Source organism: Electrona antarctica (genome assembly GCF_951216825.1).
Source record: "Electrona antarctica genome assembly, chromosome: 7".
Classification (NCBI taxonomy): Eukaryota; Metazoa; Chordata; class Actinopteri; order Myctophiformes; family Myctophidae; genus Electrona; species Electrona antarctica.
Genome location: NC_136812.1, coordinates 20,740,242 through 20,755,004, shown reverse-complemented (window position 1 = coordinate 20,755,004; position 14,763 = coordinate 20,740,242). Strand labels below are relative to the sequence as shown.

At 45.8% G+C, this 14,763-nt stretch overlaps 1 protein-coding gene across 3 annotated transcripts in view; it reads right to left on the bottom strand.

The window, feature by feature from the left end:
- sin3b (SIN3 transcription regulator family member B) overlaps positions 1-14,763 on the bottom strand; it is a 37,335-nt gene that overhangs the window by 15,341 nt on the left and 7,231 nt on the right. Inside the window, exons 6-15 of one of the 3 annotated variants that reach the window (XM_079506630.1) lie at positions 14,508-14,636; positions 14,185-14,274; positions 13,938-14,056; positions 12,768-12,981; positions 12,501-12,617; positions 12,164-12,402; positions 5,491-5,674; positions 3,058-3,108; positions 1,846-2,731; positions 183-352 (exon numbers count right to left, since the gene is read on the bottom strand). In XM_079506630.1, the coding sequence (XP_079362756.1) occupies positions 183-352; positions 1,846-2,731; positions 3,058-3,108; positions 5,491-5,674; positions 12,164-12,402; positions 12,501-12,617; positions 12,768-12,981; positions 13,938-14,056; positions 14,185-14,274; positions 14,508-14,636 (2,199 nt within the window). The remainder of the gene's footprint in view (positions 1-182; positions 353-1,845; positions 2,732-3,057; positions 3,109-5,490; positions 5,675-12,163; positions 12,403-12,500; positions 12,618-12,767; positions 12,982-13,937; positions 14,057-14,184; positions 14,275-14,507; positions 14,637-14,763) is intronic. The other 2 variants (XM_079506631.1, XM_079506632.1) reach the window with 2 other exon arrangements.

Here is a 14,763-nt window from a genome sequence, read left to right as displayed (position 1 = left end):
AAGCTTTAGACTAGAGATACAGCGCTTTGAAAATCCTGTTATAATGGAGGCTCGATTTAGCTGGATTTAAAAATCTTACACGTAGATAGCACCAGTAGGTACAGATAGCCTAGCTACGTTTATAAACGTAGATAGCAGTGAAAAAGTTAATGGGTTTTAATGGGTTATGATGATGAACTGACCTGTCGAATGATGTTGTGGATGAGCTTGTCGATAGTGAAGCCTATGTAGGCATGGATGGTGAACATCTCTCGCAGGGTGTCTTCGTACTGCGTCGACTCCAGGTTACCGTCCAGCAGGCTGCGCACCATGTCTAGGAAGGCTGGGTAGTATTCTTCTAGCTCCACCTCGCCTGTAGAGGGGCAAACAACATTCACTTTCATTTCCTGTCTTTACTCTTTGCACATCATCATTATCACTGGTCTATTCTACTCAAGCCCCCAGAATGGCTGTGCAACCTTGAAGCCACCGACAGTACTGGTCAAAACTGGAACTGCAGGCCCAGGCGGTGGCGTAACCGTCTGGGCACCCGACTGGTAATCCAGTCGCAGTGGGCCGCGGGTTCGACTCCCGAGCCCGACACGGCCTTTACTGCATGTCTTCCCCCATCTCTCTCCCGTTTCCTGTCAGCCTACTGTCTGTCCCTTCAAAAAAACAATAAAAGGCGTAAGCCGCAAAAAAATATCTTAAAAAAAAAAAAACTGGAACTGCAGGCGGGCTGGGCCCAGGTTAAATGTATGAATGAATTTTGTGACCTTTGTAGAGGTACCACAAGAACAGTGCAAGGGGTACTATCATAGGAGCCAACCTATCTATCTACTGTAGCTATCTATCTATCTATCTCCTGCCGACAAGCTCCCGTTGCTTGCCGTCGATATCGCCTTCCCGACAGGTCAGAGCCCGTTGATGAAGAAACGAGCAAGTTCGGTTTGTTGCCAACCTCGGGAGCTGTCACTATCTGGTGTTGTAGTGATGAATGGGGTAAATACTCCACTGTAGAGTGGATCTCTAGTCTGCTCGTCATGTTTCAGCCTGGGCTGACTACTGGTGTAGTGTGAACTAAATACCATATTCTCAATCTCAACTCCTATACCAATCGATCAACTCCAAAGCAAAGCTAGCAAAAAAATGCTACCAGCATGTGTGTTTTGTTTGTTGCGGGATGCAGAGGGGTTGCGATTCTGTGAGTGAAATAAGCGACCAGGTTTATGAAAACAAGCCCAAAAGAAGCAACCAGTTTCACCACAATTACATCAGGTATTTTCAAAAAGAACCGTGAAAGCAAGCCCAAATAAGCAACTACACTTCAGAAACAAGCCCAAACTAAAGCAACACGCAACTATGAATATTTAACAGGAAAACTAGCCCATGGTCACTTATAATATGCAGAACTGGCAACACTGCAAACCAGTAGGTTACTATGCATGGGCAAAAATAATGTTTCATCGGCCGACTGGTATGTACTGATTAAAAATGCTAGTCTGTTGCAATCTGACAGGTTTAAGATTGTTTGTACTTGTGCTCCTAACTTCTTCATTTAGGTGCACCAGCACATCATTTAGGTGTACCCAAAGATTTTGACCGCAATAATACCTTTTATTTCAGAATGTCATCATTTAACTATAATGCTGCGTTCACACAGCAGATGCAAAGATACAGTCTACCATTCATTGTTAATGGAAGCCAGCGACATGAAGATGCAAAGATGCATCCAACGTTTGTAGCTGCTGCAAAAGCTACAAAAACATTGAGCTGGATTAAACTTCAGATACAAAGAAACAAAGCTACAAATACGCTGTGTAGCTTTGCACCTTTGTATCATTTGCATCTGCCCGTGTAACCTACTAGGCTGTTTGAGGCGCAGCTCCATGGCCAGGTCACAGGCCTTGTCCCTCCGTCCCTCTGCCAGCAGCAGCCTCTCCCGGCTCTGCTCCGCCCGGTGGTCAAGCAGCTGCCGCTCCGCCTGCCGGTACACCCGCAGTAGCCGCGAGCAGAGCGTCTGGTGCAGGCGCAGGAAGAAATACCAGTTGTTGTTTACAAAGAACAGGTTATAGACGCCGTCTAGCTCCTTCTGGTGCTCGGCCTCGGGGTCGCGCAGGTCCACTTTCTCCCCGGCTGCCACCGAGCTCATCTCCATAGGGGTGGGGGTGGTCGCTGGAGCAGCTGCCGCCACCGCCGGGGAGGGCCCAGCCTGTCCAACGGTGGTGCTGCTGGAGGTGGTGGAGGCTTCCGTGTCTGTAGGCTGAGGAGGGCTGCAGCGTCTCCTTCTGGACTCGCCGTTCAGCTGCTGCTGCTGCGGCTGGGGTTGGGGCTGAGACTGGGGTTGTTGGGATTGAGACTGACCACCTGTGGATACCCCTGCTCCCGCCGTGTTATTAGAATTACTACTTCCTCCCCCCGATGAAGACGATGCTGCGCCTCCTCCTCGCTCTCCCCCATCCTCAGGGTCGACCTCCTCGTCCGTCCACTCCTCGGTGTCGCTGAGCTCACCGCGGCGAGCGAAGAACAGGTCAGGGACAAAGTGCTGGATGATGCGTTTTATGTGGTCCTTGTCGTCTTTGTGGATGGCAGGCTGCCGCTTGACGTGGTAGATGATGAGAGCCGCTGCGTCCTCCAGGATCTGCTTGTCCTCGTACGTGAACACCATGTGAGGCTCTGTGGCGGAGCCCGTGCTGGAGCCGTTGCGGCCCTGCTGGCCCACACCTGCCTCCTCTGTGCTTTGCTCCTGCCGCTGGGATAGAGGGAGAAATCATACACAAACATGTTACTAAGCCATTACACCGTTTTTGCATGTTCAACCTTGGGGGGGGCGGGGGGTTGCAAAATGGTTCACATTGACAATTTTATTTATTTATTAGTCAACATTAAGAACAGACATGCAATTGGTTCTGCCCAGCAGCAAAGAAACTAGGTCAAACCTTAGTTCAAGTAATACATTCAAATCACACCCGTGTGAAGTGGACATTTTGTCTGGGACAACACCCAGACAAGACTGCCAATATTGTACAGTGCGATGTCCATGTAAGAGGCCACATGTTCTCACATTTGAATATTTACCTCATCATAGATACGCTCAATCTCATTGAGAAGGCTCTTGGAGCGCAGGGCCTTCATGTCATGGGGGGGGGGGGGGGGGGGGGGGTTGCAAAATGGTTGACATTGACAATTTTATTTATTTATTAGTCAACATTAAGAACAGACATGCAATTGGTTCTGCCCAGCAGCAAAGAAACTAGGTCAACCCTTAGTTCAAGTAATACATTGAAATCACACCCGTGTGAAGTGAGTGGTGCAACTCCGTGTGGGGTCCGCGGGGGGTCCCTGGAACTTCCAGACCCACAGGAACGCGCCCAGGGTACCGGCCAGGTTCCGGCGAGCCGCCCCGCGTCCGAAACCGTCGAGAAATGACAGAGTTACCGTGTGCGGGTCCCCGGGGGTCCACGGGGGGGGGGGACATCCAGACCCAGGGGGCCGGGCCGGTTCCCAGGGGGTCCCTCTGTCTACTGTACTGTACTGTCACACCCGAAATCATCATATATACAGTTAATATGTGTGTGTATGTTAGGCTGCGCAACAGTGTCAAACTCTATTTTCGTGCTCGGACAGACACAGCCAGCCAGCCAGGGACGGACCCAGGGACACACAAAGCTCCGTAATGGAGTGGTTGCACCACTCAAAAATAAACCTGCAGGATATTTCTACTACTGTAGATCACTAGATCAAAACACAGGTCATGAAAAGTACAAAGACATAATAATTAATAATGCTGAAAATTATGCTAATTTACAACATCTTCTGATTGTCTTAGCTGTGGCTGTTATAGCAGGTGTTGTGTAAAGGACTAAAGGTGCATGTATACCGTGTGATCTTGGCTGTCGTATACCTTCAGTACACCATGTCAGTCACACATGAAAAAGGTAGTAAACGTGTTATACTCCTCGACAGACTGTGCAAGTTAAATTGAGTCTACCTGTCACATTGTGTGATGTGACTATGACCTACTTCAGTCAACGTATGCTGAGGCAAAACGAACAAAACCAAGGAAAATGTGGACCCTGTCCTGGCTTGCCAGAAGAGGCATGGGTTGGCAATTCTCTAAAGGGAGCTGATAATATCTCAATGTCATTTTTCACAAAGCTGTCTGCACAAATTAGTGGTGGTTTTCAACGTGGGGGCCATGGACCTCCAGGGGTCCTTGAAAGGGGTCCAGATTGAAAGTTCATCTTCAACATTATTACGATACAACTAGAGTGTGTACAAGAATGGCTAATTAGGCATGTTGCCTTAAATTGGGGGTCCTTGAAATTAAACAAGGTTGACAAACTGGACAATTGAGTCCCTTAACCGTTTCCGTCCGTATGACGTCTCCACACGTCCTAGGGAACCCAATCGACGCGTACAAAGGACGTGTGTACACGTCCTAGCGTGTCCTCAATTATATCAGGCGAGGGGGGAATATTCCGAATTTTTTTCCTTTTTTTAAAATTTTTGACTGAGACTCTCAGGCACCCGTCGCTTTGCTCTGCCTTCATATTAGCTTACCGTTCGGTTAGCCGTTAGCGCGGCAGAAAGAATGCCTCGTCTCTCCTAATCCAGGGCGCTCTCCGTGGTTTTGATCTGACGGATATACTACGTGCTTCATTTCTGACTTCAACATGCCTCTCGTTCAAAATATGAATGCTTTGGAGCTTCTAGCGATAGAATAGACTCGAGACCAAGTAAAGCTAACAAAATATTTCTCCGGTTTTCTTCCGGAGGGGGGGGTCTTCAAAGCGGCCATGTCTTTCCGGCACCCCAGAGCTCCTATTTTGAAGGCATCCCGGCACCGATTGTGTTTTAAAGGGACATGTCACCACTGGAAGAAGCTGCAGTCACTCAATGTTAATAGTATTCGTAGTAGATAATAGTAGCACAATTTGAAATTTGCACCCTATGGCCAGAAAAATAATGAAGTCTGTGTGTTTCACTAGGGTTTGACTGGATTGCTGAATTCCTACAATGACCACAATGCTTTATTAGTTCACTTCCCCTCCTTGTGGAAAGGGGGAGGCAGCGTGGAGGTGTGACTTTTAGTCCAGGAAGGAAGTGAATGACAAGTTTTGGTCATGAACATGTCATTTTGGAACATGGCGTCATGACTAAAATATCTAAAAACACACATTACACAAATAAAACCCCCAGGAAAGTGTTTGTGTCCTAAAAATCATTAAAATGCTGGTTGCAAAGGGGGTGAAGTGGCCCTTAAATTTCAACACAGCACGTCAAATTTTCACTCTAATAATTGTTCTGAACGGTTTGGTATTGTTTCAGCTTGTGTGTGGCCGTCCCTGACCCCATCACACTGCACTATCCAAGATGCTTACATTTAACAGAACAGTTTAACAGTCAACATGGACATTTTGTCTGGGACAACACCCAGACAAGACTGCCAATATTGTACAGTGCGACGTCCATGTAAGAGGCCACATGTTCTCACATTTGAATATTTACCTCATCATAGACACTCTCAATCTCATTGAGAAGGCTCTTGGAGCGCAGGGCCTTCATGTCATTCTGTTTGAAGTTCACCCCCTGGTGATCCAGGGACTTGAGGTAGGCCTTCTCATACTGCTCCCTCCAGATCTTATTGAAACCCTGCTGGGCTTCCCTCCACTCCTCCTCCTTGGCTTTCAACCTGTATAAGAGAGGGGTGGGCAAGCGTTAGTCCGACATGTTGGTTGAATAAAGTCTTTTCCCTTTTTTTTTAACTCAGAGTACCTGGATCTCCCCTTTTTCTCTCCACCAGGCCGAAGGCATGGGGAGAGAGTATGTTTTGCACTCGTGTGTATGTGTGTGTGTGTGTCCGTCCTTCCGTCCGTCTGTTACCAGCTAATCTCCGGCACCGTTAACCCGGTCGATGCCAAACTTTGCACACACACTCCCTGGATGCCAACGATGAACCTCTGCCCCACATTTTCCAGAACGGCCTGTTATAGCGCCACCATGAGGCAGCTTTTCACATTTTGTACCTAAAACTGCACTGATCTGCGTGACGTTGCATGCACACTCCCTAGAGTGTGCATGCAGGTCAAAGGTTTGATGCAGGTCAAACCTTTGACCTGCATTTTCCGCATCTGCCTTTTATAGCGCCACCAGGAGGCAGACTTTTGTAAAAACACATTTTTTGATATATCCAGATTCTGTCCAAAAATCTCACAAATCGTTACACAGTATCTCTATGGGCATGTGCTCAAGTCGGATCTGTCTGATATTTCATATTCCATCCTAATTGGCTATAATTGGCTTTCAGTTTGCAAGATTGCCCCATTTTGAACAAAAGCCTCAAATCATGAACGCAGCGTGCAATTTACGTGAAATCTTTCACACATTTTCTTACTAGGCTGAGGAATATATCCCACCCTTTTCACATTGGCCTGTTATAGCGCCACCAACAGGTTGATTTTTGCAAAACACATTTTTGGAACAAAATGCCTCAAGCCATCAAAGGCGTATGAAGAAATGGCACCCTTTTCACATTGGCCTATTATAGCGCCAAGGAGGACCAGGAGGCCACAACCTGACCTGGCTTGGTGGAGACCTGTGCCCCGAGGGCACTTTTTCTAATTATATCTGTTGTTTTATCCCGATGAATCCAGGAGCACCTTGTTAATATTTTAACATTATTGATGTATACGTCTTCAGTGAGCACCTGGTTGTTTTTGTCTTAGGGTTAGTAACGTCAGATTATTGGGATGTCGGACTAACGCTACGCACCCCAAGAGGGGGACATCCGGGATGTAGATATTTCACACTCATCAACGTACAAGGCATGCAGCATGACTGGGAGAATGTAATCTGTTGTGTCTGCTGGAGTGAGTGAGTGTGTATTGATCCTCTGAAAACTTTCTATAGATACGTTTGGATAAATAAAATATATATTTTGTTTCTTCAAGGGGGTGGGGGGGGGGGGGGGGGGTATGTAACGGTTCTATTCACGGTTTAATACGATACAGAGGTGTCACGATTTTGTGCCGTACTGTTCAACAAATGTAATTTATTTTATGGCTTTATTGATAGGACAGTAGACCGACAGGAAATGGGGAGAGAGATGGGGACTGGAGTGACACGCAGCAAAGGTCGTCGGAATTGGGATTTGAACCCGAGACACGCTGTGAGGCTGGCATTGCAGCCTAGGGTGGCCGGACCACCACGCCGGTTCATAAAGCCTGTGTTTTGCACTACAGATCACCACAACACAGTGGGGATTTGTTTTACCCTGTTTGGCTGCCTAAATGTTGCAGGGAACGTTTGCACCATGTGTGTTGCACCTTGTTTGACACACTGTGGTGATGTCAGCTGACCTAGACTCGTATCGAATATGCGACATACCATTTTATTTTTAAGCACCAGTCTCTCGCCATTACCCACATAATTCACAGGGAACGCCAGACCTGTTTCTGCTCTCGATCTATGGCATTGTTAGCATAGCACACCTCTCAGCATGTCTTACTGTAGTAACGTGTATTTCTGGGGGTGGGCGGGGCAGACAGTATGTTGCAACATGCAAGTTAGTTAACCCATTTAGAACTGAGGCCAATTCAAAAAAACGCCTTTTAAATTTCTGAAAAACTGCTGCTATATACGGTGTATAGCAACAACAACCCCAGAAAGGGTTTCCGGATTGAAAGTTATAGTTATGTATAGGGGACGGGGTTCCTGGTCTGAATGGGTTAAAACGCAAAACAAATGTTTCATGTGTACCGCTGGGATAGGACAAATAGATCTATCCAGCTGCATGTTCTCACACACCGTTACCCACATGGAGCGTTACCAATCACAGTGCTGCTCTCAGCTCTTGTAAGTCTTGTCACGGTAACAACTTGCTGAAGATGACAAGTGTACACAGCCACCACAAATGGTTTTGATTGACATATGATATGAGACTTCTCCCTAGCTCATTTTGGCTTGACTTTTTAATTTAATTCTCAGTGGTAACATTCTTCTTGTTAACTCCTTTTCTGCCCCTAGTGTTAGCATGCTGTTACTGCCCCATGGGCCACCCATCCAGGCCCACTATACGGAGCTTGTTGTCCTTCCGGGTTAAACAGGAAGGTGGGGGCCTCCGGAAGGGAAACAACACAGCCCACAGCCTTTAGCTAGCAGTACAAGCAGCTACATTTTTTCAGCGATGCCATACAAACTCACAAATGATTTACGATCGTCGGGTGCGCGGCGGCTCACCTTGGACAGCTCTCAAACCTTTGGAGATACGGCGCTTTGAAAATCGGGTTATAATGGAGGCTCAACGGAGCTGGATTTAAAAATTGCATCGCTGCTGGTGTCGGAGGAGGTCTATACTACCTGGAGCAATGCTAAAAGGTAAACAAACGGTCGGCGCGTTTATAAGCGTAGATGGCAATAAGCATAGATGGCAATAAAAGATTAAGGGTCCATTTCTTACCAATAGCTGGAGGACTCCTGCACAGGAACTCCACCTACTGTATGTCCTTACATTACAAAGGGGGCGTCAATTCTCTCCAGGAGGGGAGGAGGGTAGATATTTTGATGCAGTGTGGTGTGGTGCTAAAGCTGACCCGACTTAACCTGACTCCGTCAGCTGGTGTCAGCAGTGAGTGACTCCTTCTGCTCCCATCTGGTCCCTGTCGGGCAGAGACGATGTACTCCGAGCCATTTCTGACCGGAGAGATATGCGGCCGTATGTGGCCGTATGCGGCCGCTAGAGGCGGGATCAATGCGATACTGATGGCGTATTGAAGTGCTGCCACAGTGCAAATGTAAACACAACCTAACAAGACTACAACTCGAAATTATTATGGAGATATCATCATTTGTGTCAAGCTGCTTCCAGTTTATCGTTTCTGTTTTGAGAGAACCCAGATCCAGGCAGGAGGAGGGAACTTGTGAACTCAATACTGCCGCAATCTGGCGGAGTCAGGTTAGAACCGACTCCGATTCGACTAGATAAATCCTGTGTCGGAGACGGCCAGGTAACGGTAACGCACTAGGCTGTGTTTTACCACTTTACATCAGCTGTTTGAAAATAGCTGATCTATAAGCTTACAGCGACACGTGAGGTTGTAGATCTTGTAGCCCAAAATATTTTCAGATGGAGGTCCGTGGACAATTACATATTAATCAGGGGGCCCTTGACATGAAAGAATTTGGCAACCACTGGTTTAAACATTATGAAATAAGCAACTAGGAAACGAGCCCAAAAAAACACAGCCAGCAACTACCAATGTTTACAAGAGACTTTACAGAAAAACAAGCCCAATGTCGCTTATAATAACCAGACATGGCAACACTGGCTGTGATGCCTGAATCTCTGCATGGGAAACACTATGAAATAAGCAACTAGGAAACGAGCCCAAAAAAAAACACAGCCAGCAACTACCAATGTTTACAAGAGACTTTACAGAAAAACAAGCCCAATGTCGCTTATAATAACCAGACATGGCAACACTGGCTGTGATGCCTGAATCTCTGCATGGGAATTACATGGTGCTTGTTAAGTGATTTGAATCACCTGTGTGGAGGAAGTGAAGCCCACATTAACACACCCCCTTTTCAGAAAGGGGGCTGTGTTTTCCCCAAGCCCCCAGGGAGGCTCTCCAACGTTGAAGCGCTCGGCCCTACTAGTAAGAGCGGGGACTGCAGGCGGACTCATGGATTTATGACGAGGAAACCCTGTGCAGCTGCTTAACGGTTTAACATTGAGCGCTCGTTTGCACTTCCGCATTTTGAGGAAATCGAGAAAGTAAATCGGTAGTAGACCGTTCTTCCGGGTGCTTCAAAAAGCCACTGAGCAACTTCCATCGACATGAGTAGCGGGGGGCGGGGCTGTCGCTCCGGTTCGGTCTCTATCCTTTTAATACTCTATCGTTTTTCCCCATTAAGCTTCATGGGAAACCGGTGTATACGGAGGATGCTAAGGATGTAGAAAGGGTTTAACTTTAAACTGGCATTGCAGAGGAAGAGTAGCAGTGGTTGAGTGAGCTCCCCATTTGTACAAACACACTGTCCTTTTATGTTTCTATATTGTTTGAGTGGTGCAACCACTCCAAGGAACAGCAATGTCCGTGTTCACCACCTATGTTTGTGACTATGTTTGTGTGTGACTCATGTGTGACTCATGAGTACCAGTAGGGGCGCTGTTGTGCAGATAGTATTGCACTGTTGCCTGTTAATTACAGAGAGAGAGAGAGAGAGAGATATAGTGTTGCACTGTCGCCTGCTAATTACAGAGAGAGAGAGAGGCATAGACGATATATATTTGTATGCTGTGAACGGAAGGCCAGTTTCTTTTCCTAGGATGGATGCGGGATTCGAGGAATTTGGAGCGCTGTGATTGGTTGTCAGTGGAGTAGGAAGCGCTGGGCTGTCGGAACAGCTACAAAAGTTACTAAACTATAGCAAAGCACAGGGAACTGGAGATGTTAACACCCCAGGGGTGAGTGGCATATGTAGCAACACACATGAATGCGGCGCATGTGTGCAGCCTACTGTAGTAGCAAATAAGTAACGTTAGCCTAGCACGTAGCAACACACATGAATGCTGCGTGCGTGCATGAACGCGGTGCGTGTGTGTGCACGTGTAGTGTGTGCATGAACGCGGTGTGTGTGTGCGTGCGCGCGCGCGCGCGTGCGTGCGTGCACGCACGCACGTGTGTGTGTGTGTGAGACTGGGTCAGTGTGTTCTAACCAGGAGTTTAGTAATGTTAGGCTGCACTGGGAATTTCACTTCCACTTCAAGATGTTTTTTTTTTTTAAAGTCTACAGTACAGTAACTATAACAATAAATGTGTAGTTGCACCACTCGGTTCACACGGGTGTGATTTTTATTTAAATCCCTGTTGAGCCAATAGATTATTCAACACCTTGTGAATTAAAGCAAAATATATTGCTTTTTATATTTATTGATTCAGAATGGTCTCACAGATATACACCGTCTATCTCGTCGCTAGGTAACGCTTGGCAAACCTGTGGTCCGTCAATGAAGTGATTCCCCGCCTTCCGCCACCATTACAAGCGTGATTTTAAAGACGCTTTTAGATTGAGGGTCAGATTGAGGTGTTTGAACAGAACGTTGATGTTAGGGGCTCATTACTAAATCCTTGCTACCTCGCGGTTACAATATTAACGCTTCTGATGACTTTTACACTCGTGAGATTAACTTTAGCCTATTATTTTGGGGTGAGTTTTGGAGTCTTAAAAAAAAAAGATGTGCTGCATCCGGCAGCACTTAGCAGATCTACAAGCTCATAGCGTGCCACCGAGTGGCGCGTGCTACGAGCTTGTAGGTCTGCTATTTTTGAAAAATCAAAGAACGACTGTAATGGGATTTTGAAGATGACAATACTAACTGTCTAACTGCATTAACAGGAGTCATCACAGACCACCTGTTTGCGTCTGTCAGATGACCTATTACTAGACCATATAGGACCTTGTTTGACCATGTCCACTTGACCACACCTACAATGTATTCTTGCTCCTTCATTGTGTATAAGAGAGACGCATGTGAACAGCTCTGGAGGCTTTTGCATACGTGCACCTCCCTGGGCTTGGTATAGATCAACCCTTGTAATAAAGTGACATTGTTTCAGTCCACTCTCTACCTCGATTATTTCTCAAAGACTCTGATATGAGTTATTAATAATCCACCACAATTATGGCGCTGTGAGCAGGGTGTTTCTACTGTCCGTCAGCAACGACTGACATAGAAACATAGCTTTTTCAGAAAACTGTCAGGATGTAGAAGACATTTTTAGAATCTGATCTCAGGTCAAAATGGGTTAAGTTGCAGTGCCTGAGTCAATGGTGGCAGCAATGCTTTGCCCATACAAAAACCATCTTTAAAAGAACTTCTGAGGTGAAGCCAACAGAGGAACTGAAATGCCAATCTTGACACCTCGTCATAGGAGGTGGGTTCCCTTCTTTGAGCATTTGTTAAAAAAATAATAAAAAATCCCCCTCCCCCCTCTCTCTCTCATTAGCAGGCAACAGTGCAGCACTATCTCTCTCTGTTTCTGGCAGCGCCACTTTTGGTACTGGTGCTCATTAACGTCACACACAAACAAACATAGTCACACACATAGTTAAACGTCACGGACATTGCTGTTCCTTGGAGTGGTTGCACCACTCAAAAATAAGAAGGTAAGCTCACCTTTTTAGCACCACAGGCACAGCGGTGGCGGGACTCCTCTTCAGCCCTTCGATGATCTCCGGGGCCTTGTCACCATAAATACGGTAAACAGCGCGTCGCTGGATGACCTCAGATGTGCCGCCCAAACAGTCATCCAATCGGAATCGGTCCTGATCCTCCGGAGAAAGGCGGGAAAGTTTCTTCTGGACGCTCTCGAGAACCCGGATGGTTGCCAGGTTAGTTTCCAAGACAACGTCCAGCTGGGGAGAGAAATTGTGGACACAAAGGCATAAAGATCAATTATATTGAAAACAGAAAGATAAAAGCTGTACTGTGTGGATGTACCTAGTCTACCTACCTCAAACCTTTCATCCTCACAGCGGTGTAATTGTTCCTCATAGGGGGTTTTCTTGGAGCTAACAAAGGTGGAGTCCTCTGACCACGAGGGGAAGGACACCCAGGTGTCATTTAATACCTAAAGTACAAATGCGCGCACACACAATTTGTCAATGGGGGAAAACTATATCAGGGAAGAAAATACAATTAAGTACATGTTTTAGTATTACTTTCATAATACTTATGCAACTAATTGAACACATACGCTAAGTCTATACAAAAGGTTTACCTCCTTGCAGATGGCAGTGCGTCCGCTGCATTTAGGTTGCTGGTAGGTCTTGGGCAGTGCTCTGTAGCTGGACCCCAGCCGTTTGCAAGAAGCATAATCCACCTCCCGGCCCCCTCCCCCCTCCATGTAGCGATCCGACAGTCCCGACACTACATGAGAGAGCTCTTTGTCCCCCAGAAACGACTTGAACTGTGTGTACAGTTCCGGGAACTTCCTGAAAGAGGAAGAAAACATGAAGATGAATGACATGAATGCAAAGCACAATGGATATTGATCACACGTTTCAGCAATTGACAAATAAGCCAAATCTCAGTAGGTCATCTGTAAAAATGCCACATACTGTGCTAAACAGCATTATATACACTTATATACATTATAAAACTATCAGTATTCAATTTAGATATATTGTAAGGACTGCTCAACTGGGGAATTTGAAAAAAGATTTATGTTTCTGACACACCAGAACACTTAGCAGTTCCCTGCTAAGCGTCCCTGAAATATCTATTTCGATTATGCACAGTTTGTGCCTAAATGTGAGTGTTGCCGACTATACTTGTTAAAAAGGCCAGAACAGTTTAGTCCACAGACTCCACTCCACACTCACCCCTCCCCCCTCCTAGAGTGGTGGCTTTCACAAGCAGGTGAAGTTTATTGAGTTAATTAGGTCACTATGACACCAGCAGGTGTATTTCACTCAGTTAATCAAGCCACACAGTATGCAAGTACCAGTTCATTCTTCACTGCAGAGTTGTTGTGCGTCCATTGACAGTAAGTGTGTTTGGTTATGCAAAGATGATGTTTTCATGCTTATGTTCGATCTAAATGCCTTGTCTGTATTTTGTGTATTTGACACTACTGCTAGTTTTACCACTCAAAGCCTATTATGTGAGATCTTGTAGATCAGTGCTTTTTGGTTGATACATTTGATTGTATACTGATTGCCGGTCTATAAATATGCTGTTTATCTTCTCATTTCTTGTACTATAGAAACCACATGCCTACACAACCTGTACAAAATAAACCGTGATCTAAACATCACATCAGTGGTGGGTGTGGAGTCATTGAGTGAGCCTACACGTCATTCACTTTTCTTCAATACTGTTAATATCCTTTAATTGACCAAGTCCATCTCTGCATATGACCATCCATCTCATCTTTCAGTCGACTCACCCCAGGAAAGGAGTGACTAGCTGCAGCAACTCAGCTCCAGAAACAACTTCCTGGTTAAACAAGGCGATACAGCGCAGGAAGTTCTCATATACTTCTTGGCTTTTGAAAAGGCGACGAACCTTAATTGAAAGAAAACAGAGACGGAAACAATCAGCATTTCAGGTGCCACATGGAAGCTAAATTTCGCCAGGACGACATTTATAGAGATCTGGCTACAGGATGAGGGAAGGTAGCAGAAAGCAATTACCTTATCAAAGAAATTAAACTCTCGTAAAACTCCATGTTTACCAACTGCAGCAAAAGACTGATCTTTGGTGCATGAATACTTCATCTTTTTCTAAGTTAGAAAAAACAACAGTTAGATCTCTTTATTTTCAACACAGAAATATGTATAACAAATGAGGCGTTCAGTTTCATTCTCCAATCAAAGGCAATAATATAAAACAATAGTATAAGTTATCGTACAAATGAATCTTGTTGAGTTTAACAATTCATCTACAATGATTGATCTGAAATGACTCAACCCATTGGTAGGTCTAAGCTACACAGTGTGCGCTGTAATGTCAGTACCTTAAGTAGAGGGGTCATATGAGGCAGCAGCATGGGCCTGGGTCTCTTCTTGTTCTGTTTGCTCATCATATCCTCTTCATCCGACCTCTTCAGCTGCTCTTTCCCCCCAGTCAGAGAACTGCCTGTGAACTGCAGGAGGAAAGTGGACCATTTATATACAGATGACATAAAGCACTTACAAGGTCCACATTTCAAAATAGCACATGTGCTATAAAATCTACATTTGCTTAAAATGTGTCCATATTTCAAGACAATT